General features: G+C 50.1%; 3 protein-coding genes across 4 annotated transcripts in view; 2 read left to right on the top strand and 1 right to left on the bottom strand.

Moving 5' to 3' along the window:
- Positions 1-11,765: 11,765 nt before the first annotated feature.
- On the top strand, positions 11,766-12,386 carry LOC125164256 (putative claudin-24). The gene has a single exon (XM_047856850.1). The coding sequence runs from the start codon at positions 11,766-11,768 to the stop codon at positions 12,384-12,386; it is 621 nt and encodes a 206-aa protein (XP_047712806.1).
- Positions 12,387-13,984: 1,598 nt separating this feature from the next.
- LOC125164714 (claudin-22-like) lies at positions 13,985-14,629 on the top strand. The gene has a single exon (XM_047857564.1). It carries the CDS (start codon positions 13,985-13,987, stop codon positions 14,627-14,629), a length of 645 nt encoding a protein of 214 aa, XP_047713520.1.
- Positions 14,630-15,726: 1,097 nt separating this feature from the next.
- WWC2 (WW and C2 domain containing 2) overlaps positions 15,727-22,023 on the bottom strand; it is a 208,667-nt gene continuing 202,370 nt past the window's right edge. For both annotated transcript variants that reach the window (XM_047856004.1, XM_047856005.1), the window contains 2 exons: positions 20,241-20,368; positions 15,727-18,539 (listed from right to left, as the gene is read on the bottom strand). In XM_047856004.1, coding sequence (XP_047711960.1) covers positions 18,473-18,539; positions 20,241-20,368 — 195 coding nt within the window. In that variant the 3' untranslated portion in view covers positions 15,727-18,472. The remainder of the gene's footprint in view (positions 18,540-20,240; positions 20,369-22,023) is intronic.

The following is a 22,023-nucleotide window of genomic DNA, read 5'->3' as shown; positions in this document are numbered from 1 at the left end:
CGAGCAGGAGCTGAATGAATTCCACACGTGAAATAAAATACATTTATCTTTTGCTTATTGTAAGGGTCATGGAACTCTTTGAAAGCTTCACGGTGTCACCCTTGCAAAAGTAAAATTCAAATTATGTAAGAGGTCACGGTCGCATTCATCAAATGCTGAAGGCACACTGGATAAAATTTAGATAAGGAAGCTTTATTCACAGTACCTGGGAGGGTGAGCTGGACCTTTAATAAGGAAATATCAAGGAGTAAGATAAAGAATTCCAGTCTGGAATTACTCTCTCCTGGCAAGGATTAAACCATATGAAATCAATATTATTCAAATCCTGCCCAACTTCCTGAGCTAAGCTCAAAGACCACTTTTCTTAGTGACGCCTTCCCAAATCAACCCGTTGCTTCTCTTCCATCGTTGGCCCTTGATACCCTTGGAGGCATTTCCTGTAATCTGTACCTGGCCTAGGGGACTCCCCACCTTTGCCTTCTATGGTGGTTGCCAGGTGAATGTCTTGTCTTCCCTGTAAGATTATATGCTGCTTTTTTTTTTAAATTTATTTATTTTGAGAGAGAGAGAGAATCCCACAACCCTGGGATCTGAATCAAGAGTCAGATGCTCAACTGACTGAGCTGCCCAGTCACCTCAGGATTTAGCTCGTTTTGACAGAGATTGCTGCCAGCCTCCTCTGTCTTGTCCTTGGGGTGGTACCCAGTTCCTGAAACAAAAAGCTTAGAGGGGAGGTGGGGAGGTTTGTGGAAGAGAGGAAAAAGGTTACTTTAAACCCGAGCTCCACTGAAGCATTCGTGCAGCCATTTTGATTTTTGTTCCACTCAATGCTTTGAAGCGGTTTCAATAACAAGGAGCTTCTGAAGGAAAAGGCCATGACAAAAATAATGTCACTGGGATACAAGTGATTTCCTTTGTCAGGGGAATTAAGAGAGAAGCCTCCTTCAGACTCCCTTAGCACAGCGTCTTTGGGAAACCAGGATGGAACAGCCTTTTGGCAGAACAAAGAGCCTTGTGTTGGGCGAGACGTGTACCCGGTGGCCACAGGCGTGTCCTCTGGGGAGGCCCAGGTGCGCACTGCCGTCCCACAGACCCTTTCCACAGCCCACACTCAGCCACCAGAGGGCTGGGTGGCGCCCACTTGGCTCTGAGCTGGAGACACCCCTACTCCGGGGCTCAAGACTTCAGGACCCAGCCGCTAAGATGGGTCCCCAGAAAGGCTCACTGCTCTGGAAAGGCCTGTGAGCAAGTGACCTGAGCTCCTCCACTCTGCCCCACACTCTTTGAGATTTGGGGTTCGGGCATGATTAAAACAGAGCTTTCCCCGGCCTAGCTCCCTAAGGCCCACCTGCCCTGAGAAGGGCCTTCCCTGTCCCCTGAGACCCCCACCTCGTGGTGGCTGTCTCTCCCCTCTTCTGGTGAGCGTCTGAGTGTACTGACCCTGCCGGGCTGGGGATCAGAGTTCCCAGAAGCTTAAAACCAGACATGGATGGCTTATAGGTACCTAACTCATTTGATTGCTTTTCCATAGATGGCTTCATTTAGGCATTGAGTTCGTATTTCCAGCCAAAATGCATTAGACTCCTTCCAGGAGGACGGGCACCATGACTGCCCGTGATCACCACCATCCCCTCCCCACCGGGGCCCAGCCCTGTGGCTGGCCGTAGGTGCTCAGTAAACTCTGGATCACGTGACTGAGACTCTTAACGTTTTCTGCAGCCTGTTTTGTTGTTGCTGGTGGTGGTGGTGGTGGTGGTGTTTAAAGAAAGGGAACAGAACTGGCACCTCACCGGGCTGCCCAGTTCCAGGGACAAGTATTTCCACAGCATTCTATATAAATGGCTCCCCCTACATAGTGACCTCGGGGAAACTTGACCCGGGAAGCGATGCGAATTCTGATTTTACCTTTTGTTCCCAGAAATTCCTCATTTCGTGACTCCTGGCTAAGACTGGTATAGGTCCTTAGGCTGATGTTTCCTTTAAAGTCATTCTGGGGGCGGGGCGCCTGGGTGGTCAGTCCATTAAGCATCCTATTTCGGCTCAGGTCATCTCGTGGTTCGTGAGTTTGAGCCCCGCATCGGGCTCCGTGCTGACAGCTTGGGGCCCGGAGCCTGCTTCGGATTCTGTGTCTGTCTCTCTCTGCCCCTCTCCTGCTCATGCTCTGTCTCTTCTGTCTCAAAAATAAATAAACATTAAAAAATTTTTTCTTTTAATTTTTAATTTTAATTTTAATTTTAATTTCTGGGGGAGTCTGGTTGGCTCAGTCAGTTGAGGATCTGATTTTTTATTTCAGCTCAGATCATGATCCCAGGATCGTGGGATCGAGCCCCGTGTCAGGCTCTACACTGAGCATGGAAACTGCTTGAGATTCACTCTCTCTCTCGCTCTCTCTTTCTGCTCCTCCCTTCACCCAACTCTCTAAAATAAACATAAAATTAAATAAATAAAATAAAGTCAAGTCATTCTGGAATACAGGACCAGAGCCCCCTCTGTTCACAGAGTCCAGAGCTCCCTAAGGTGGGGGAATGCTGATCGAGTGGGGCCCCCGCCCTTCACGAGCGAGTCCAGGAACTTGTCAGCGGGAGTCTACACCCAAGTTTTGTGAAAGTGAGCCCCAGAACCAGAAAGGCTGTAAACAGATCCTGCGGCCACTCCCCAGGGCATGACAGTCCCAACGATCCTACTCATCTACTGAAGGCTTGAAGAGTCCCGTGTATTGTGTCCACCGTGGGGAACCTTGCACTTAGAGAGCCTCTGCTGTTCTTAAAGCTTTTTTAAAAAAAATAATTATTTATTTTTGAGAGAGAGGGTGAGCAGGGAGGGGCAGAAAGAGAGGGAGACAGAGGATCCGAAGCGGGCTCTGCACTGACCGCACAGAGCCCGACGCGGGGTTCGAACTCACCAACTGTGAGATCACGACCTGAGCTGAAGTTGGAGGCTCAACCGACTGAGCCACCGAGGCGCCCCCTTTTTTTTTAAAAAAAGTTTTTTTTCTGCTGTTCTTGCTTTTCATCCTTTTTCTGAGGAAGCTCATCCCAGCCCAGGGCTTCAACTCTTACCCGCTGGTCTCTCTAGAAACTCCACCAGCAGCCACAGCTTCTTCCCTGAGCACAAGACCCCTAAAGCCACAGGGAGGTGCCACAGGCACACGGGCTCAGTTCTGCCCGTCCCCACCTTCCCGCCTGTGGCTCTGCTAGCTCCCGTCTGGGTTAAAGATGTCACAGTCCGTATATCAACATCGAAATCCCTCCCTCTCCGCGTTATAGGTCACAGGCGCCTAGTGATTCTACCTTGACTCTCTCTTCTTGCCTGTTCGATTTCACCGCTCTGGCCCTAGATTCGGCCCCCAGGGTGTTGCCTTTCCTACTGAAGAACCTTCAAAGGGGTCTCTTTCCCTCCAGCTCGTTGTCAGCCATTCTGAACTCCTCCTTCCTCGTAGGACAAAGTTCAGGCGACTTCACGTGAAATGCAAGGTGAGGCCTTTGTCTCGCAAAAAAAGTCTTCTCTGCCCCTTTCTCCACTGCCCGGCGGCATTAGACAAGTTGGTCAGACCAACCGGGGTTGGAATGTTCTCCTGTCCCAGGTCCTGCACCCCCACATCCGATTTTCCACCGGTGCCTCTCTCCCTGTCACCTCCGCCCACTCACCCTCCTCTACCCTCTCCCAGGGCTGGTGTTCCTCACAGCTTCATTGTGAGCCCTTTTCTCTTCCCTCCGAATCCCCCATAAATCTTGGCCGTGCTCCCAAATCCCACCCGAAGGCCAAAGACTCCCCATTTAGGCCTCCGGCTCAGATCTCCGACCGCACGACGCGTCTATCCAGCCTCCCACCCGGCATCCCTGTGTGGATGACAAGCAGGATCGCAAATATAAGACAGGCCCCAAGAACTCCTGCCTCTTCTCTCTCTTGTCCTTTCCTCACGTCTCTCCCAGTTCAGTACATGGTGCCACGAGCCACCCGGGGGCTAAAGCCAAGATCCTGGGTCCCCGTCCACCCCTCAGCCCCCACTGCCAGGCGTCAACACGTCCTCCCCACTCAACCTCTGGAGAACACAGCCGAAATTCTCCCGTTTCTCACCGTCCTCCCAGGACGGCACCATCATCTCGGCCGCGCAAAGCGCTGCCTTGGCCATTCTTTCCAGTTGCCAAAGTAATCGCTTAAAAACACACGTTGGATCACGTCCGTGCTCCGGGCTGCGGCGCAGGGAAGCAGTCACGGTGAAACCCAAGCCCCTCTCCACAACCCCCGGTGGGCGTGTGGTGGCCTCACCCGGCCCCCCAGCACCTCACTTTGCTCCCTGCTCTCCTGCCACAGCGCCCTCAGCTGGGTTCCGGAAACACGGCAAGCATGTTCCCATTCAACTTCCCACTCTTGCTCCCTGTGCCTGGCCCGGTCCCCCCGGGTCTTTGTCTGGTTGACAGATCCGTTAGTTCCTGGCTCACATGTCACTTTCTCAGACACCTGGACCAGCCTCCATGACTCTCGCCAGATTTGTGCTCATTTTGTTTTCCCCTGTCCCTCTCCCCAACGGAAGGACAAAACTGTGCATTTCTTTTTTTTTTTTTTATGTTTATTTATTTACTTTGAGAGAGAGAGAGAGAGAGAGAGCGTGCAAGTGGGTCAGGAGCGGAGAGATCCGAAGCGGGCTCTGGGCCGTCAGCACGGAGCCGGACACGGGGCTCGAACGCACGAACCGCGAGGTCATGACCTGAGCCGAAGTCGGACGCTCAACCGACTGAGCCCCCCACCCGGGCGCCCCTGCTGTCGCAGCTGCTAACTTCCCAGCCCTAAAGCCTGGGTGGGCTTCGTGGCACCAAGCCGAGGTGCGCTCAGCGCCTGGCCCTGGTTCAAGGAGGGAGCAGGGTGCCCCGCGGGTGCAAAGCGTCTGGACAAAACGGAGAGGCAAGCGCGATGATGGCTGACGGCTGCTTCCACGGTGCTGAAGGGGTTAAGTCTTGGGCTTTGGTGCTATGGGTTTGGGCTTCAATCCTTGCTCTATGTATGGGAGGCTAATTGGCTTATTTAAGCCTCAGACCCCTTACCCGTTAGATGGAGTAATAACAGCGTCTACATCATAGAGCTCTCGTGAGGAGGACGAAGGTACCACAGATACAATCCTCATCCCAATGCCCAGCCAGCAGGAAGCGCTCATCAAATCCTGGCTATTGGCATTAGCCTTCATTCTGGGTTGTTCTGTTCTGTTCTGTTTTTCCCCAGCAGATGCCGCATGGACGGGAGGCTCCCTTCACTACCCGGAGTCGAGGCCTCACATTAGTTTTTCAGCCTCAGTTTTCTTAAGGCTTTGAACCAAATCTCAGCTGGGACTTCGGGAACATCAGGCGACGGGGCCTTCAGAGACACTGCAGCCCCACACACCCAGCTATGAGAAAGGGCTTTCAGACCCGCCGCTGGAACCCCACACGTCCCCTCACGCCGGGGCACGCCAGGGGGGATCGGTTAACGGGGACCAGGCTTCCTCTGCTTCCTGCCCTAAATGCCATCACCTGAAACCGACCCTGGAGCTGCTCACAAACCAGAACCAGTGCGTGTGGACGACGCATCCCGGGGAAAGGGTCCACACCTCCTCCCCGATCCGTGCCCTGGATATCCACCCCGGCCGCCTGCTTCACTGCGTTCACCCCCAGAACTGCCCTGGGCACAACACGGCAGGCCAGGGGGAATAATTTCCTGGCGCCGACCCCCCAGAGATCCAAGCAAGCTACTGGCTTCAAGTTTAAAGGCCCAGGCACACGTGTTCCTGCTTGCAGAGCAGTAATAGTTTGTTTTTGTTTATAGACATATAGAGATATTTTTCTTTACAGTATTCGATGTCCTCTTCTCTCTCTCTCTCTCTCTCTCTCTCTCTCTCTGATTCCAGTTGGCAAGGACTGAATCGTTTTCCTTTGCTCTCTTCTCAAAGTTGTTTGGTGAGTTTCAGGGATGCTCAACGAATAGACTGCCTGGCAATGGTAAATCAAACCAGTCAATTCAAGTGATGGATAAGGGCTATAAACTTTAACACAGTTTTTTGTTTGTTTTTAAACCATCGGTGTCTTGGGGCGCCTGGGGGGCTCAGTCGGTTGAGCGTCCGACTTCGGCTCAGGTCATGATCTCGCGGTTTGTGGGTTCGAGCCCCGCGTCGGGCTCTGGGCTGACAGCTCAGAGCCTAGAGCCTGGAGCCTGCTTCGGATTCTTGTGTCTCCTTCTCTCTCTCTCTCTGCCCCTCCCCGACTTGCCCTCTCTCTCTCTCCCTCTCTCAAAAATAAACATTAAAATTAAAAAAAAAAAAAAAAGAGTACTTACACCGCGGAAACTGGCAAAGGCTAAAAACGGGGGCTCCCACAGCCCAGGAGCCGCTGCTGAAATGTTTACCGGCGCACCACTGGGGGGCAGAACCCCGAAGTCCAGCTGGAACTAAGTCCCTCAGGAGGTTCTGAAGCCCAGAGCCTTAGAGCAACTCCGCTGAAGGCAGACTTGGGGACCGGGCCCCAGCCCACGTCTGTGCTCTGGGAAAAGAATGTAGGCGCCTGCATCCAGAGCTCTGTAAAGGACCCTGTGACTGTGGGTAAGTTACCCGCCTGTGTGTGCTTTGTCATCTACAAAATGGGTCTGCGGCTAGTGCCTCCGCGTTTGGCGATTGTGAAGACAAAGCGAGCTACCGTGTGTTCCAGGCCCCCGGGACAGTGCCTGGGGAGCAGAAAGCATGTGGCAATAGGTAACAACCTATTATTATGATCTGACAAAAGGAAAAAAGCTTAGTCCGACAGTTCCCCGCCCCCCTTTTTATAACCCTTGTTTTGAGAATCCTGCACGGTTTGTAGAACATTTAGAAAACACAACTAACAAAAATGTGGGAAAGGAAAAGCCCCCACCTTTAGCACCCAGTGAACGTTTCGGTGCACCCCCCGGCCTTTCTGGCATTTTCCCAAACCTAGAATAGGTCAATCTTGACACCCTTCCGGAACAGGACACTCTTGTTTGCTAACTCATGATGTTTGGGTAACATTTCCTACCACCGGTCATGCTCAGATACACCAGGACGGCCAGGCTGTGTCATCATCGTCACGAAAGGGAATCGGCGGTGATGGGCATTTATTACAGCGTTGGGACCGTATGTCTCCATTCACTATCATTTAGAGGGACCCACCTTTTTTACTTAATAGACAACTATTTGTTGAACCCAAGGCATCGTGCCCTGGGGGCTGTGAGGGCGACAGGGTGTCTTAGCCTCATGGGCGCCCTCCCAGGATTCAGAGTGTGAATCTCAGTTTAGCAGGACGAGGGATGTTTTTCAGAAACGTCATACACCACAGGTTTTCTTTTGCTCAAAACAATTGTGTTTGGCAGGAGGACCCCTTTGTCTCTACTCATGTCAAAGTGGCAGGGAGGCCTGAGCACCTGTTACGACAGAGGCGGATTCTCCCCCTTCATCGAGCGCTGGAGCCCCCGCTGGGAGACGGGACGCGGAGGGACGTTTGTAGGTTCTGTGGTTGGTTGTTCCCCCCGCGTGTCCCCACGATGCGGATTCCAGAGTCTTCGCTGGGCCCCGGGAAGGTGCACGCTGATCTCCCAGGGCCAATGGGGCTTCTTAGGGAAATTCTGAGATCACGGGGCTTGTGTCTCTCCACGGCCTTCAGACTCTAACGCTCTCAAAAGACATCTCGCGCCCCGGCCCCTTCTCTCTTCAGTCCCTCTCCCTGCTCATCTTCCCCTGCATTAGGGTTGCCATTGCCCAGGGGGCCACCTGCTTCAGGCAGCAGCCACGCTTTCAGGTGGTCTTGCTCTTAGGGCTTCCGTGTCTTTTTTTTCCTTTTTTTATGTTTATTTTTGAGACAGAGAGGAAGAGAGAGAGCAGGGGAGGGGCAGAGAGGGAGACAAAGAATCGGAAGCAGCTCCGGGCTTCCAGCTGTCGGCACAGAGCCTGACGCGGGGCTCGAACCCAGGAACCGTGAGATGCCGACCTGAGCTGAAACCAAGAGTCTGACGCTTAACCGACTGAGCCACCTGGGTGCCCCCGGGGCGTCTGTGACTTAATGGTACAAAGGAGCTTGTCCTTGGGGCCACCGGTTAGGTTGTGCATAAATGACCCTTGCTTACAATCCTGCAAAGGCTTTTGATGATCTATATTCTAAACTCCAAATGATTTAGCTTGCATGACGGTGCCCCGTGACCCAGCCTCATCTTCCACGGGCGCCCTCGGTCTCCGGCCATCCACCAGCTGTTCCGGCCCACTGTCTTTTGGGAGCGACCCCCAGACACCTTTGCCGGCGTCCCTCCCCTGAAACAGCCATCCTGACCCAGCGCTGTCCCTATCAGGGTGTTCAGCATCCCGTCTTCTTCTCTGGGTTGGTCTTGCTTGACGACCGCTCTCTCCAGCCCTGGTTCTCACGTGCTGCCTGGCACAGAGCGGGGGCCCAAACGCGTGAGGCTGAACCCGTGAACCCTCGAAGGGACTCCCTTCCCCGACGGCAGGTCCCAGGACAGCAGGCAGGGGAGGGCAAGCAACCATTTTGCCTGCGACCACAGACTTCACCTTAAACGTGAAAACATAAAACCCAGGAGGGAAAGGAAGGTCGTGTTCCCCACGCGATGCCTGCCACGTGTCTCCTAGGATCTAGATTGGCTCACAGCTGCATTGACAGATCCGATTTCCGAAAATGGCCACGCAAGTACCTCCAGTCCCATAGTTCTTCCAGAGACTTGCTGCTTCCCCACCGAGAGACGGAGCCTCTCCGTCCCTCTCCTAGGATGGAGCAGGCCCCCGTGACAGCCTTGTCTGTGAGGGTGATGTTCAGCCTCACTTGACATCACTGGGAGCAGAGACCGTTGTCCCAGACTGCAGATTCGCGAGTAAATACATCTATGTGATTGCTGTTTTCAAGCAACTAAATTTACGGATGGTTTACTTGGGGACATTCGTCAACACTTGCTCTGGACTGAGAGGTGTCCCCAGGTGTGTGACTTTTGGTAAACAGGGCTTTTTGTTTTGATTTTACTTATTCATTCATTCATTCATTTAATTTTTGAGAGAGAGACGGACGGCGCACACGTGTTGGGGGGGGAAGGGCAGAGGGCGAGGGAGAGAGATTCCTAAGCAGGCCCCGTGCCCAGCATAGAGCCTGACGCAGGGCTTGATCCCACGATCCTGAGATCACGACCAGAGCTGAAATCAAGAGTCAGACGCTCAACTGACTGAGCCACCCAGGCGCCCTTGGGGTTTTTGTTTTCAGATTAATGTTTGGGAGACAGAGATCGTGTGGTCCTCCGCTCACTGAACGTTGTGTTGGTAATTTTGTTTTCCAAATTCCGCCCCCACACCCACTCCGGGACCAGCGCGGCCTCAGCAGGAGCCCACACACTGGCCCAGGCGCATGCGGCTGTGGGTCGGGGCTTCGCACCTTCCAGTCCTAGGGATGCTGCACTGGGTTTTCCCCGCCCTGAGCACTCACTCCCCCTGTTCCTTGTATTTCTCTGAATTCTCTTACTCACGTGTTTCCCCGATGGCTTCTTCCCACTGGGATGCGAGCCCCTGGGGCGGGGCCTGCATCCAACGTGGTCTTGATTGTGTCTTCCACACTTAAACAGTCTGGCCAGGAGGAGGTGCTCGAAAATATTTTTCTAAATGCTGAAAGAATAAAGGAGTTGAGGGGTCACACATCCGCCCCCCCCCCCCCCCCCCCAGCAAGGCACAAACCTCCCCCACGGTAGCCCGGACAGGTGAGAATTAGCCTTTTTAAAACATCTTTGGGAAGGAAGGGTCACTGCCTCCCAGGGCGGCCTATTCCATTCCATCTCCCTCTCTCTCTCTCTCTCTCTCTCTCTCACACACACACACACACACACACACGTCTCATTGTGATACTCGGAATCATCTCCTCGTGACTCTTAATGGTTGTTCTCCAGAGCTCTCTGCATCCTGGCCACCTGCCTGGAGGAAAGCCCGAGCTTACCATTATCCCAGCTCCTGGTGATAAGGGCTCAGGACAAATCGCTAGCCCTTTGTGGACTCTTACGTCTTTGTGCAAACTGGAACCACCTTTTTAGTTCATTGAGGACAGCAATATACTTAAGGGATTCTGAAAATTTGTAAAAGTTAAGAACTCATCTTTTTTTTTTAAATTTTTTTTTTCAATGTTTATTTATTTTTGAGACAGAGAGAGACAGAGCATGAACGGGGGAGGGGCAGAGAGAGAGGGAGACACAGATATGGAAACAGGCTCCAGGCTCTGAGCCATCAGCCCAGAGCCCGACGCGGGGCTTGAACTCCCGGACCATGAGATCGTGACCTGGCTGAAGTCGGACGCTTAACCGACTGCGCCACCCAGGCGCCCCATCATCTTTTTTTTTTTTTTTTTAACATAAAATGATGGCAAATACTCGAGACAGCACCATTCACCTAATGACTCTGAGGCTTACTTTGGCTACATCAGGCTCTGGGTTCTGTTTCTCTCCCATCTCCCATTGAGCAATATCATAAAAGCTCTTCTCTGACCCTGGACTAGACTCAACCACTGGGTTGTGACGGGCAGTGGTTCTGTTTCAGCCGGTTAGGATCCTCCAGGGCAACAGCTCCATTTGAGGAACCTTCCTGTCCTGTCCCCCCCCAAGCCTGTCAGATCCGACCTTCCTGCTGTGGGTGCAGGAGTCCCGGGGCCCCTCGCAGAGAGGGGTTGGAGCAGCCCTGGGAATCTGGAGCACGTGACCTCTTGTCCCACCTGGGAGGCCCTGTATTCTCTCAGGGGTCACCCTCTGCAGAAGTATGCTCTCAAGGTGGGGCCTAAATCGAAAAAACAAACAAGATGAAGCCTCAAAGGTCAGTCCCCTTGTGGCTGTTCTTTTCTCACCAGAACCTTTGTGTTGGACCCGTCGGGAGTCTTCCTGCCTGGTGGTGCTTTGTCTGTGTGGCTTAAATGACAGCAAACACAGGTCAGCTTTGGACGGGGCACACACACACACACACACACACACACACACACGCCTCTCAGATACCGAGAAACACTGTCCCTAATGCGGGACTTGGAAAACCAAGGCCCCAATGTGGATGGAGAAACTCTTAAGAGTGAGACCCAGAGCTTCCCAGGATTTTCCCCTCCTCACTTAGCACCTCTTGGGCATCAGTCGTCGGTCTTTTTCATTTTAATGAACCCAGTGAACCCGCCTCTACCTTTCAAAGGAATCTGGGGCAACTTTCCTGCCAAGTCCCCACTGAGGGCCTGTGACACTCAAGAAGGAGGGCCAGGCCCTTGTGTAGGTTAAGGAAGTCCGAGGAGAATAAAGATTATAGGGAAACAGTCTACCTTTCTTTACAAGGTCTTGTTTTGCATCCCTGAAACCTCAGATTCAGCTATCACAATGAAGTCCTGTTGCAGAAAGAGCCAGCCTTTTATCACCACTTAAAATCTAATTAATCCATATTGAAGCACAAAGATTTCTGTTGTATTTTAGGGTGAGGGGTCACAGAGCCCTCTTTGTTCATCCTCAGACTTATACTCATCAAGCATTGGGGATATAATTTTACCAAGCAAATTGGAAGGTAACAGATCAAATCCTTATCAGAAAGCCTAACTCATAGTTTTAACAGGGTCCTTCGTCCTTTACATGAAACATTATATTCGAGAAGAACAAAAACGCATTTCAGAGTTTCCAAAGAGTTAATGGCCAAAGCTTATATTCCGGGCAGCATAGGACCCAAACAGTCACACTGCTGTGAAGCACGAAAGACAGGGACTCCCACAGGGGTGGCCAAAGTTGTAAGACTTGTTGCAATGGCTCTAGTCTTTAGAGTGGCGACGCAGTTCGTTGGACTTTCGTTATCTTTGCTGGGATGGGTTTTGTCCATTATTACAACTTACCTGCCACATTGGAAAAACCTCAATCTGGACTTAAACGAGATGGAGAACTGGACCATGGGACTCTGGCAGGCCTGTGTCGTCCAAGAGGAGGTGGGGAGACAATGCAAGGACTTTGAATCCTTCCTGGCTTTGCCTGCTGAACTCAGGATCTCCAGGATCTTAATGTTCCTGTCCAACGGGCTGGGGCTCCTGGGCCTGCTGGCCTCCGGGTTCGGCCTGGACTGCTTGAGGGTCGGAGAGACGCGGCCAGGCCTCAAGAAGGGACTGCTGATCCTGGGAGGGACCGTGTTCTGGGCAGCAGGCGTCGCGACCCTGGTTCCGGTCTCCTGGGTCGCCCACGTGACCGTCCAAGAGTTCTGGGATGAGACCATGCCAGAGATTGTGCCCCGGTGGGAGTTTGGGGAAGCCCTCTTTCTGGGCTGGTCTGCTGGGTTTTCCCTCCTCCTGGGAGGCTGCCTGCTGAACTGCGTGGCCTGTACTACTCAGGCCGCTCCGGCTCCGGGCCCCTATGCGGTGGCAGAAATGCAAATTTAGTGTCTGTACCTGGAAAATGGAACTGCAGACCCGAGAGTGTAAGACTTTGGCAAGAGCAGAAAGACATCTTTCCACATCAACCGCGAGGTGGGGTCTATGCTAGAAAGGGGTCTTTGTTATGTAATTAAATCTGTGCTGCTCTCGGTTTCTCATTAAGTAACTACTTTTTGATCCTAGGTCCCCTCTTCCTCCCCAAATCTGGAGAAGTAAGAAAGAGGCAAGTCTTATATCTAAAAGGAAACTATCATGGGAAGCATTACACAGGGATGAGCAAAGATAATTTCATCGACCCTGTTATTTAAATCAAAACGTGGCGGTGGCCGTCCATTCTAATCAGAATTAAGCTTTGATGTGTTAAATTTTATATCAGGAACTTTGCTTTTGTTGATAGCTGGGAATAATAATAATTAGTTTCTATTTCCTAAGGAAAAAAACCAATCTGCGATCTTTTAAACATTCTGCATTAGCAATATCCCCTGTTAAGCCTGTCCCAAAGTATTATTTCCACCACAGGGACTTTGGTCTTCTTTGAACACAGGTGGTTTGCATCTAGGAGATGACTAGGTACCGTGTGACAGGGTTTTAGGAGGGCTTACGGTTTTCAGTATATCACGATTCTCTCAAGAGTCAACATACTGGCCAGTCTCTCCTGTCTCTCCCTTCCAAAGTTTCCAATTTAAAAAAAAATAATAAAATAAACAACTCCAAAAATATTTTGCTTGCCATCCAGATAGCGACAGTTCGTTTGCTCAGTAACAACTTTCCTTGGTTCAGTGAAAAATGATAGACATGGGGATACATACATTAGTAAGTGAACCAGGGGAGATGTCCATCCTGACCTACAAAGCCCTACAGCTTGACTTTTCCACGATGCAGAAAGCCCACGTAGGGGGAAAAAAATAAATAAATAACAAGTGCGTACGCACACGTGCACGGATCTGACAAAAAGCCGTGTAGGTAAGTAGACTGGGTATTTGGGGTTGGGAGTTCAGTACTGCTCCCTATGTTATGTGGTGGATGTAGCTTACGGGTCTTCTGAACAGACCCGATGCAAGGTCTAGAGAGATTTCCGATAAGAAATACTTTTCTGGAACTCGCTTTTAGAAAATGGTAACATCCGGTATGACCACGACGTACGTATTGGAACAGGAGAGCGGCAACAGATGGCAAATCTGGACAGGTGCAATTGCTAAGAAAGCGAGCGGTGGGAGCTGAGCCCAAGCTGTCGGGTACACATTTTGCGTTGAGACTTCTTCACTCTTTGACGCGCTAGAAAGCTAGCAATGTTAACGAGGAAAGGAGGATCGGTCCTACCTGATGTTATTGCAGAGACAAACTGCTACTACGGAGTCAGCTCCTAGGACACGGGCACGGTGCTGGCCACACCTGGGCATTACTGGTTGGCAGACTTACTTCCTTGTATCCTTTGCTGAAACCTAGTCAACACCTTTTCAAACAATAGCAGCTCTGGCAAGAATCCTCTACACACAATGAAGAAATATTTCCGAGCTCTGAAGTGACAGCGTAAGGTGTCACACGTCCCCACGCAGAGATCGAAAGGCAGGAGTTAGTTTGGCTCAAGCTCCTGGGGATCTGCAATGGCTTTAGTAGTTCGAAGCGTGGCGCAATTAGCTGGAATTTCACTCTCTCTGCTGGGATGGGTTTTGTCCTGTCTTACAAACTACCTGCCACATTGGAAAAACCTCAATCTGGACTTAAACGAGATGGAGAACTGGACCATGGGACTCTGGCAGGTCTGTGTCGTCCAAGAGGAAGGGGGAACGCAGTGCAAGGACTTTGAATCCTTCCTGGCTTTGCCTGCTGAACTCAGGATCTCCAGGATCTTAATGTTCCTGTCCAACGGGCTGGGGCTCCTGGGCCTGCTGGCCTCCGGGTTCGGCCTGGACTGCTTGAGGGTCGGAGAGACGCGGCCAGGCCTCAAGAAGGGACTGCTGATCCTGGGAGGGACCGTGTTCTGGGCAGCAGGCGTCGCGACCCTGGTTCCGGTCTCCTGGGTCGCCCACGTGACCGTCCAGGAGTTCTGGGATGAGACCATGCCAGAGATTGTGCCCCGGTGGGAGTTTGGGGAAGCCCTCTTTCTGGGCTGGTCTGCTGGGTTTTCCCTCCTCCTGGGAGGCTGCCTGCTGAACTGCGTGGCCTGCGTTACCCAGGCAGTTCCGGCTCCGGGCCCCTACGCGGTGGTAGAAACACAGTGTCACCGTCAGCACCTGGAGAAAGTCTAAGCCAGGAAGGATCAGTGGCGTCTACTCTTCAAGTGAAGCTCACTCCTGTCTGGGTTTGGTAGGATCTCCTGTTGCACAGCTGCCCGTTCACTGAGCTGTTTAATTTTCTAAAATGCACTTGTTTTTTGTTTTTTTTTGTTTTTGTTTTTTTTCACTGTGGCTACTGGCTTCTTACATTGCAATTTCCTTCTAGGAGAGTAAACCACTGTCTTCTTCTATTCTGAGACCAAAACCACTCAAGACTCGAGAGTAATCACACTCATTACTGTGGATGAGTTTTCTCAATTTTAAAATAGATTCAGTGATTGCACAGAACCGGTAAATAAAGCCTTATATCAGTGCCTCCGTATCTTTGAAGGTGTCATTCGTAGAGATGGGTCACTTTGGCAGCTGGAAAGGTTACTGCTGATCGCCTACTGCTTCTAAGTGTGTAAGATCACCTATTATACTGAAGCTAAAGTCCTGTTGCAGATCGATTGCAAATGTCATTAGAGTATCCTAAAAACTTGCTGGTTCTTTGAAAGCTTGGGAGGTAAGCGATGTGGGACGCGCCATCTCCTTTTTATTCGGAGACCTCAGCGCCTCTACGGAGCCTTTTCCAAGAGCCAGCCGGGTTCATTCATGCTTCCTCACCGGGGCAGAAGCAGAGGGGGGCGGTCTGGTGCATGGGAAGAGTCACGGAAAACCTACCCCACAGGTGTGCTTTGGCTTCTGTGTCCTGTGCTCTGCAGACAACTGATGCCCCGGCCAACTCCTGGCTCGGTGAGCGGCCACGGGGAGCACTCAGGGTCAGGGCGGGGTGCACTGACCGAGAAGCTCCCGGGACCACGGCCCGGCCAGCCGACCAGAGCACAGGCTGGGATGGGCGGGGACCCCAGAGCTCACCTTGGAAGCCCCTTCTTTTACTCCCACTATGAAAATATGCCATTTTTATTCCTCTCAGCAACACATATCTTCCAACCAAGAACTATCCATAGCAAACTGCGGGGTTGGGAATTTCCTCGTGAGAGATTTTATACTTGCTCGGTACGTGGCTCAAGAAAACGCTTGTTTGCAGCACTTAGGGAAATTAAGCAATAAACGACACTGAAATAAAGTATGAGGCAATATGCATCTTTGTTTAAAAAAAACACACAAAAAAACCCACCGAACTTTTGTCCACCCACAAACACAGGGAAAGTGCAGAAACCAACGTTAATCTATGTGATGTATTTGCATACTTTTACAAACGAGACAAATTAAAACAGAAACATATTCAGAATTTAACCTGATTAAATATTTAGTTCAGTCCTGAGCTTTTGATATTTAATACGATATAGATAAAGTAATAGCGAAAAAAAAAAGATTTTAAATTTGATTTGCATGCCACAGAGATTCAGCTAAACTTTGTTCATTTGGCTACCAATATTTTTTTTTTGTACCTGCAACTTAGATTCTGATATACAAAATTATAATAACATACCGATAATTCAAACTTGAGACCTAAATATTACATTCTTTTTACCCTGTGCAGAATAAATTCTACCTTTAAAAAATAGTATTTATAATATTAAAATTCATATTGTTCATACGGTTTTGTGATCAAGTTATTAAAATGTTTTGTCACTGTGAATCATTTGGGTTAGTACAAATATGACAGAATTGTGAAAAGCTGCCTATAAATACATAACACTATTGCTGATTTTTAAAGTGTGGAAAAGGATTATACTAAAATAAGTTCGTTTCTCATGTTAGAAAGGAGCACATTTTGTGAAATAAAACCTAAAGCATCTTGGTCACAACTGTTAACTACCAGCCTGAGACAGATTTAATTCTTGTATAACTGGTCTGAAGCTTTTTGTATGACAAAGAGTGATTTGCTAATCTGGGGAAGATTTATAAAGGTGTAAATAGTCCAATATAGCCTCTTCTGGGTCAAACATTTAAAATGGCCAGAACCGAACTATATATTAAACAGAACATAAATAAGACCGTAAATAAATAAATGAAGAAAATAAAATCGTACGGTACAACTACACATAATTCTATAAACATTTTCACGGCCACACTACGAAGCTGAAAACGGCTGACCTTCATTTAGCTCTATATTAAATAAACTTCTGTCTTTCACATTTGACCTTGACAAGGAGGAATGGCATTCCTGCTCTGGTTTTCCTTAGTCATCTGAAAGAATGGGCCGCGCGGCCTCGAAGGACGGTGCGCAGTCGCGAGGCTGGTTTTTGTCCAGAGTGGTGTCACATCCAGTTATGGCTTCGGAGACATTTTAGATGAGAGTGGTGGGATAACTTAGGAAGAGATAACTAAAGTTCTCGGCTCAGAAACTGCTTACTTCGAATTTTGATTCTGATAAAACGAACTTTCCAGAATATGTAGAATTACTTTCAAGAAACTTAAGAATTCTTGCTGAGGATGCTATCTTAGAAATAGAACTTACTAGTTTTTTAAGGGATCCATTCCGTTAAGAGGATTTTTGTACTTCTCAAAAAACAAAACAAAACAAAACAAAGCAAACCCACCAAGATTTAGTTTGCTATGAAAGATGGCTGACCAAAACCTGCCTCTTCCAGTAGAACTGACTGAATGATAAGTATGAGTTAAATTGCACAAATACTCTTAACTTCAAAAGCCTTTATGCTGGCAGAGCAGATACGTTTCTCGCAAGCAGGGCCTGGGGCGGGTGGGCTAACATTCTACACGGACGACCTAGAGCCTTTTTCCCCTCTCGACACGAGATCATCTAGAATTGTTTTCTTAACCAACCGCCTTGGCTGATATTTCAAGTTAATAATGTCCCCAGGCACACTCTTCTCTTGGCCTCCTCACCACAAATTACAGATAGGATCCCCTAAACACGAGAGCTGCCAAATAGTTTCTAGTAAATGTTAGAAATCTGTTTAATAAAGTTTAAAAAAATTTTTTTTTTCTTTTGGCAACTTTGATCCAATCGGGACTCCCAGGTTCACCAGATGCGTGCTGACGCGCTTCCCTCCGCATCGCCCGCGCGCTCTGGGCTTAGAGCGCCGGCCACCACGGCGCCGTGCGGGGCACCAGCCTCACGCCCAGGACGCGGCGTCAAGGGCGCAGGCTGGGCACGGCCCTCGGAGCACGTACGCGGGCCCGGGCTGCGTCCGAGGCGGCAGGTGCTCGCCGAGGAGGTGACTCGTGTGTGTGTAGGGTCCCCGGTTCTCCCCCTTCCTCTCCCCGCTCAGGAGGTGACCCATCAAAAGGCCTTCCCCGCGGCCAGGAGCACTGCTCCGGCGGTTTGTTTTCTTTAGACTCAAAGAAAAGGACAAAAAGGAAGTTGTTTTAAGGAAACGAGGGGCTCTGACACAGGTGGCGGACGGGAGCGCAGACACCTGTTTCAGGTGGAGCCGGAACCGTACTCACGTTTGAGTTCAAACTCAAAGAGCTGCCCCTTGGTACAAAAATACCGCCCGGCCGGCTGCCATCCTCAGTCTGCTCGTGGGACAACCAAGGAAAAGCAAAAATCACCTTCTGCTAAACTGAGCTATTTCTCAACAGCTGGGCCACTGGGATATGCACGGGGCACCGCCTCCGTTCCACTTTTATGAACTGCAGCCCGTTGGCAATACGCAGGTACTGGACGTTCGTGTACCAGATCAGCCCGTTTTGGTTATCGGATTGCTTTTCTTTTTTAAACATATAAGAATTACATTCAAGATACTTTACAAATTAACATGTTGAAAATCTGCTGTGAAATAAAAGCTCTTTAAGAGTTGATAGTTACGTTACAAAAAGAACCCCCCGAAGCAAAACAAACGTTCAGTCTTGTACCCTCCCTAAGAATGAACAGGAGACAACGTAATGTCTTCAGCGATGTGATCACACATCATCGGCTGGCAGGGACGGGATGCTTATCTTCGCTCTGGTGAAGTAGGCAATCTTCTCCCTAGAGTCAGGGGTGAGAAATAAATGGACTTCAGTAGGAAGCTGAAAATACTCTGTGGCCATGGAAAATAGTCCCAAGAGCTCTGCCAGCCTGGATAGGGGATCTGTTCCTTAGGCAGAACCCCGAAAGGTCAAGATCGTCTTTGCCTGTTACGACAGGATGTAATGCGGGAGAAGGGCAGTTCTGGCTTACGGTAAATCACCTACAGACAAAGGCAGTACGTTCCCTCCCAGATTTCCAGTGTGAGACAGTTTTTAAACCATCAGCGGATCAGTTAGGAGTGCTTCTGCACTAGGCAGTCAAGGATGCAGGAAGTCCAAAGTCCCAGGGAACTCCTCAGGGCCTCGCAGAGAAGTACGTGATATCGGGAAAGTCCTTTAAAATCAGTACCGTGCTAAGCAAAGGGTGGAGTGATGTCGCGACTCCAAATGAAGGGGAAAGAAAGAGCGTGACTGTGGTAAAGGCAGGTCTGTCCTGTGCCCCGAAACAGCGCTCAGGAGAAACAGCCCGAAAGGGAGAAGCTGAGAAAATAGGGCAGGATGGTTTTCAGAGGTCAGGAGAATACTGAAAAACAAAAAACAAAAAACAACCCTTGGAGCGCCTGGGTGGCTCAGTCGGCTAAGAATTCATTGGCTTTTTTTTTTTTTTTTTAAATTTTTAAATGTTTATGAGAAAGAGACACAGAACACGAGCAGGGGAGGGGCAGAGAGAGAGGGAGACACAGAATCCGAAGCAGCTTCCAGACTCTGAGCTGTCAGCACAGAGCCTGATGCGGGGCTCGAACCCACGGACCGCCAGATCATGACCTGAGCCGAAGTTGGCCGCTCAAGCGACTGAGCCACCCAGGCGCCTCCCCAGGCATCTGGCTCTTGTGGTTTCTCCTCTTGATCCCGGCTCTGTTTGGGATTCTCTCTCTCCTTCTCTCTCTGCCCTCCCATACTTGCTCTTTATCTCAAACATAAAACAAAACAAAACAAAACAAAACAAAAACCTCTTAAAAAATAAAAATACAAAGTAAAAATTAAAAAAAGGCAAGTAAGCCTGATCATGACGTCACTGAAAGCCTTAAGGTGGAACCACAAACTGAACACTCCCTGCTAATGGATTTCTTTGGCTCAGGCGGGGTTTACATACCAGAGTCAGTTGCCAATGTTAACATTTGAGATATTTCATGTAGGACTCCTATTTCCAACTTCCCTTGACAAATCAGAGGCTGGGGAACACGGGGCCCCTGACTGCAGGTGAAACCAGGACTGTTCCCCCCCCCCCCCACTCCTCCCCCCCCATGCTTGGGGCAGAGTATCCGGCTCTCCCACCCATGCCTGTGCCCCAGGCTCTGGGCTTGTATCCCCCCCAACCCCCCGCAAGCCCAGCACAGCCTGGGGGGCCGGGGTGAGGGGCATCCACGTCCACGGGTTGGGGGGGGGCGTCTGTTGAGTGAGTGAACAACACAAGACCCAAAGATATATACCTCTTCGTATTTTGCGTCAAGATTTCTCAGCGGGATGACACCCTGGGTTCTTGGGGAGCCAGGCTTTAATCGGGTCAGGACCGCTGTCGTGGGGGCGGGGGGTGTAACCTCACGAAGGAGCAAATGGAAGCACATACGGTCCACCCGCTGTCACTGCTGACGTGAGCTCCCGCCGAACCGAGACCACGCGGAGGACAGTCCGGGAGCACCGGCGGGCCCGGGCGGCTTACCTGAAGGACTGCACCTGGCGCGGCACCTTCCGGCTCTGCTCGCGCAGTCGGCACACGTCCTTGGACACTTGCCGCATCAATTTCTCCGCGTTCAAGTCCTGCTTCTGCTCTTCTTTGGACTGTTCGGCCTGGCAAAGAAAATAAAACCCCCACAGGACGCTAATTAGAAAGTCCCGGAGACAGGGTGTAAGGCTTGAGGGCTTGGGCGCTGAGCCGGGAGGGCAGCCTCCGCAGCGACAGTCCCGCGCGGCTCCCCCTGCAGGTGTGGCGCGGCCGCCGCTGGGGACGAGTTTACTGCAGCGCATTTGAAAGATATTACTACACGGGTAATATGTGATCGTTTTATTGCATCTGGAAAGCCTAAGAACCCTCAGAAAAGAAATGAAGACGGGGTGCCTGGGTGGCTCCAGCCTGGGACTTCCACTCGGCGTCATGATCTCACGGTTTATGAGTTCGAGCCCCGGTTCTGGCTCTGTGCTGACAGCTCAGAGCCTGGAGCCTGCGGCGGATCCTCTGTCTCCCTCTCCCCCTCCCCCTCCCCTGGTGGCGCTCACTCTTTCAAAAATAAACAAACATTAAATGTTACATGTAAATAAGTGTTAAATAATGTAAAAAAAAAAAGATTAAAGAAAAGTAGACAAAAGACCTGAACCGACACCTCACCAAAAAAGATACACAGATGGTAAATAACCATATGAAAAGATGCCCTGCGTCGCATGTCATTAGGGAAATGCAAATTGAAACAACCACCAGATACAGCCACACGCCTATTAGAATGGCCCAAATCCAAAACACTGACAGTTCACTGGCCACACCAAATCCTGGCAAATATGTGGTACAACAGGAGCTCGTGTTCACTGCTGGTGGGAACGCAAAATAGTACAGCCTCTTTGGAGACACTTTGGCATTGTTTTCAATTCTCCCCCCCCCCCCCAACTTTATCGAGATACCATTGACATATACTGTGGTTTAAGTTTAAGGTGCAGGTTGACGGTTTCTTACAAAGCTAAATAAACATGCTCTTGCCGTATGATCTAGGAATCATACTTGTTGGTATTTACCCAAAGGAGTTGAAAAGTTATGGACACAGATGTTTATGGCATCTTCCTTTATAATCGCCAAAACTTGCGGGGGGAGGATGCCAGCTGGCTCAGTCTGTAGAGCGTGCATACTTGATGTCAGGGTTGTAAGTTCAAGCCCCATGTTAAGATTACTTAGAAATGAAATCTCTCTCAAAGAATGTTTATTTACTTTTGAGAGAGTGCAGGTGCAGGAGGGGTAGAGAGGGAGACACAGAATCCGAAGCAGGCTCCAGGCTCCGAGCTGTCAGCACAGAGCCTGACACAGGCTCGAACTCACAAACCATGAGATCATGACCTGCACTGAAGTCGGGCGCTCAACCGACTGAGTCACCCAGGCGCCCCTTAAAAATGAAATCTTAAAAAAAAAAGTTGCCAAAACTTGGGTGCAGCCAAAATGTCCTCTAGTGAGTGACAGGCAGGTAAACTGTGGTGCTTGTGAACAATGGAATATTATCCACTGCTGAAAAGAAATGAGCTACAAGCCATGGAAACACACGGAAACACATGATAGACTTACATGTATATCACTAAGTAAAAGAAGCTAATCTTATATGTAAATTCTACTCCAATAAACTGTTTTTAAAATGGCTAATATAAGAAAAAAGGTTTGGAAAGATGAATGAGATTGAAAGTGTATTTGCCAAATGTTAACAGGAGAGATTTCTTGGTTGCACTGCTCTAAGTTTTTTTTTCAAAGTTTA

This window comes from Prionailurus viverrinus, chromosome B1 (genome assembly GCF_022837055.1).
Source record: "Prionailurus viverrinus isolate Anna chromosome B1, UM_Priviv_1.0, whole genome shotgun sequence".
Lineage (NCBI taxonomy): Eukaryota > Metazoa > Chordata > Mammalia > Carnivora > Felidae > Prionailurus > Prionailurus viverrinus.
Note: the sequence above shows the minus strand (reverse complement) of the source record. Positions and strands in the feature narration are given on the sequence as shown.

Coding starts and splice junctions, on each gene's coding strand:
- LOC125164714 (XM_047857564.1), top strand. CDS start 13,985: ATGGCTTTAGTAGTTCGAAGCGTGGCGCAATTAGCTGGAATTTCACTC.
- LOC125164256 (XM_047856850.1), top strand. CDS start 11,766: ATGGCTCTAGTCTTTAGAGTGGCGACGCAGTTCGTTGGACTTTCGTTA.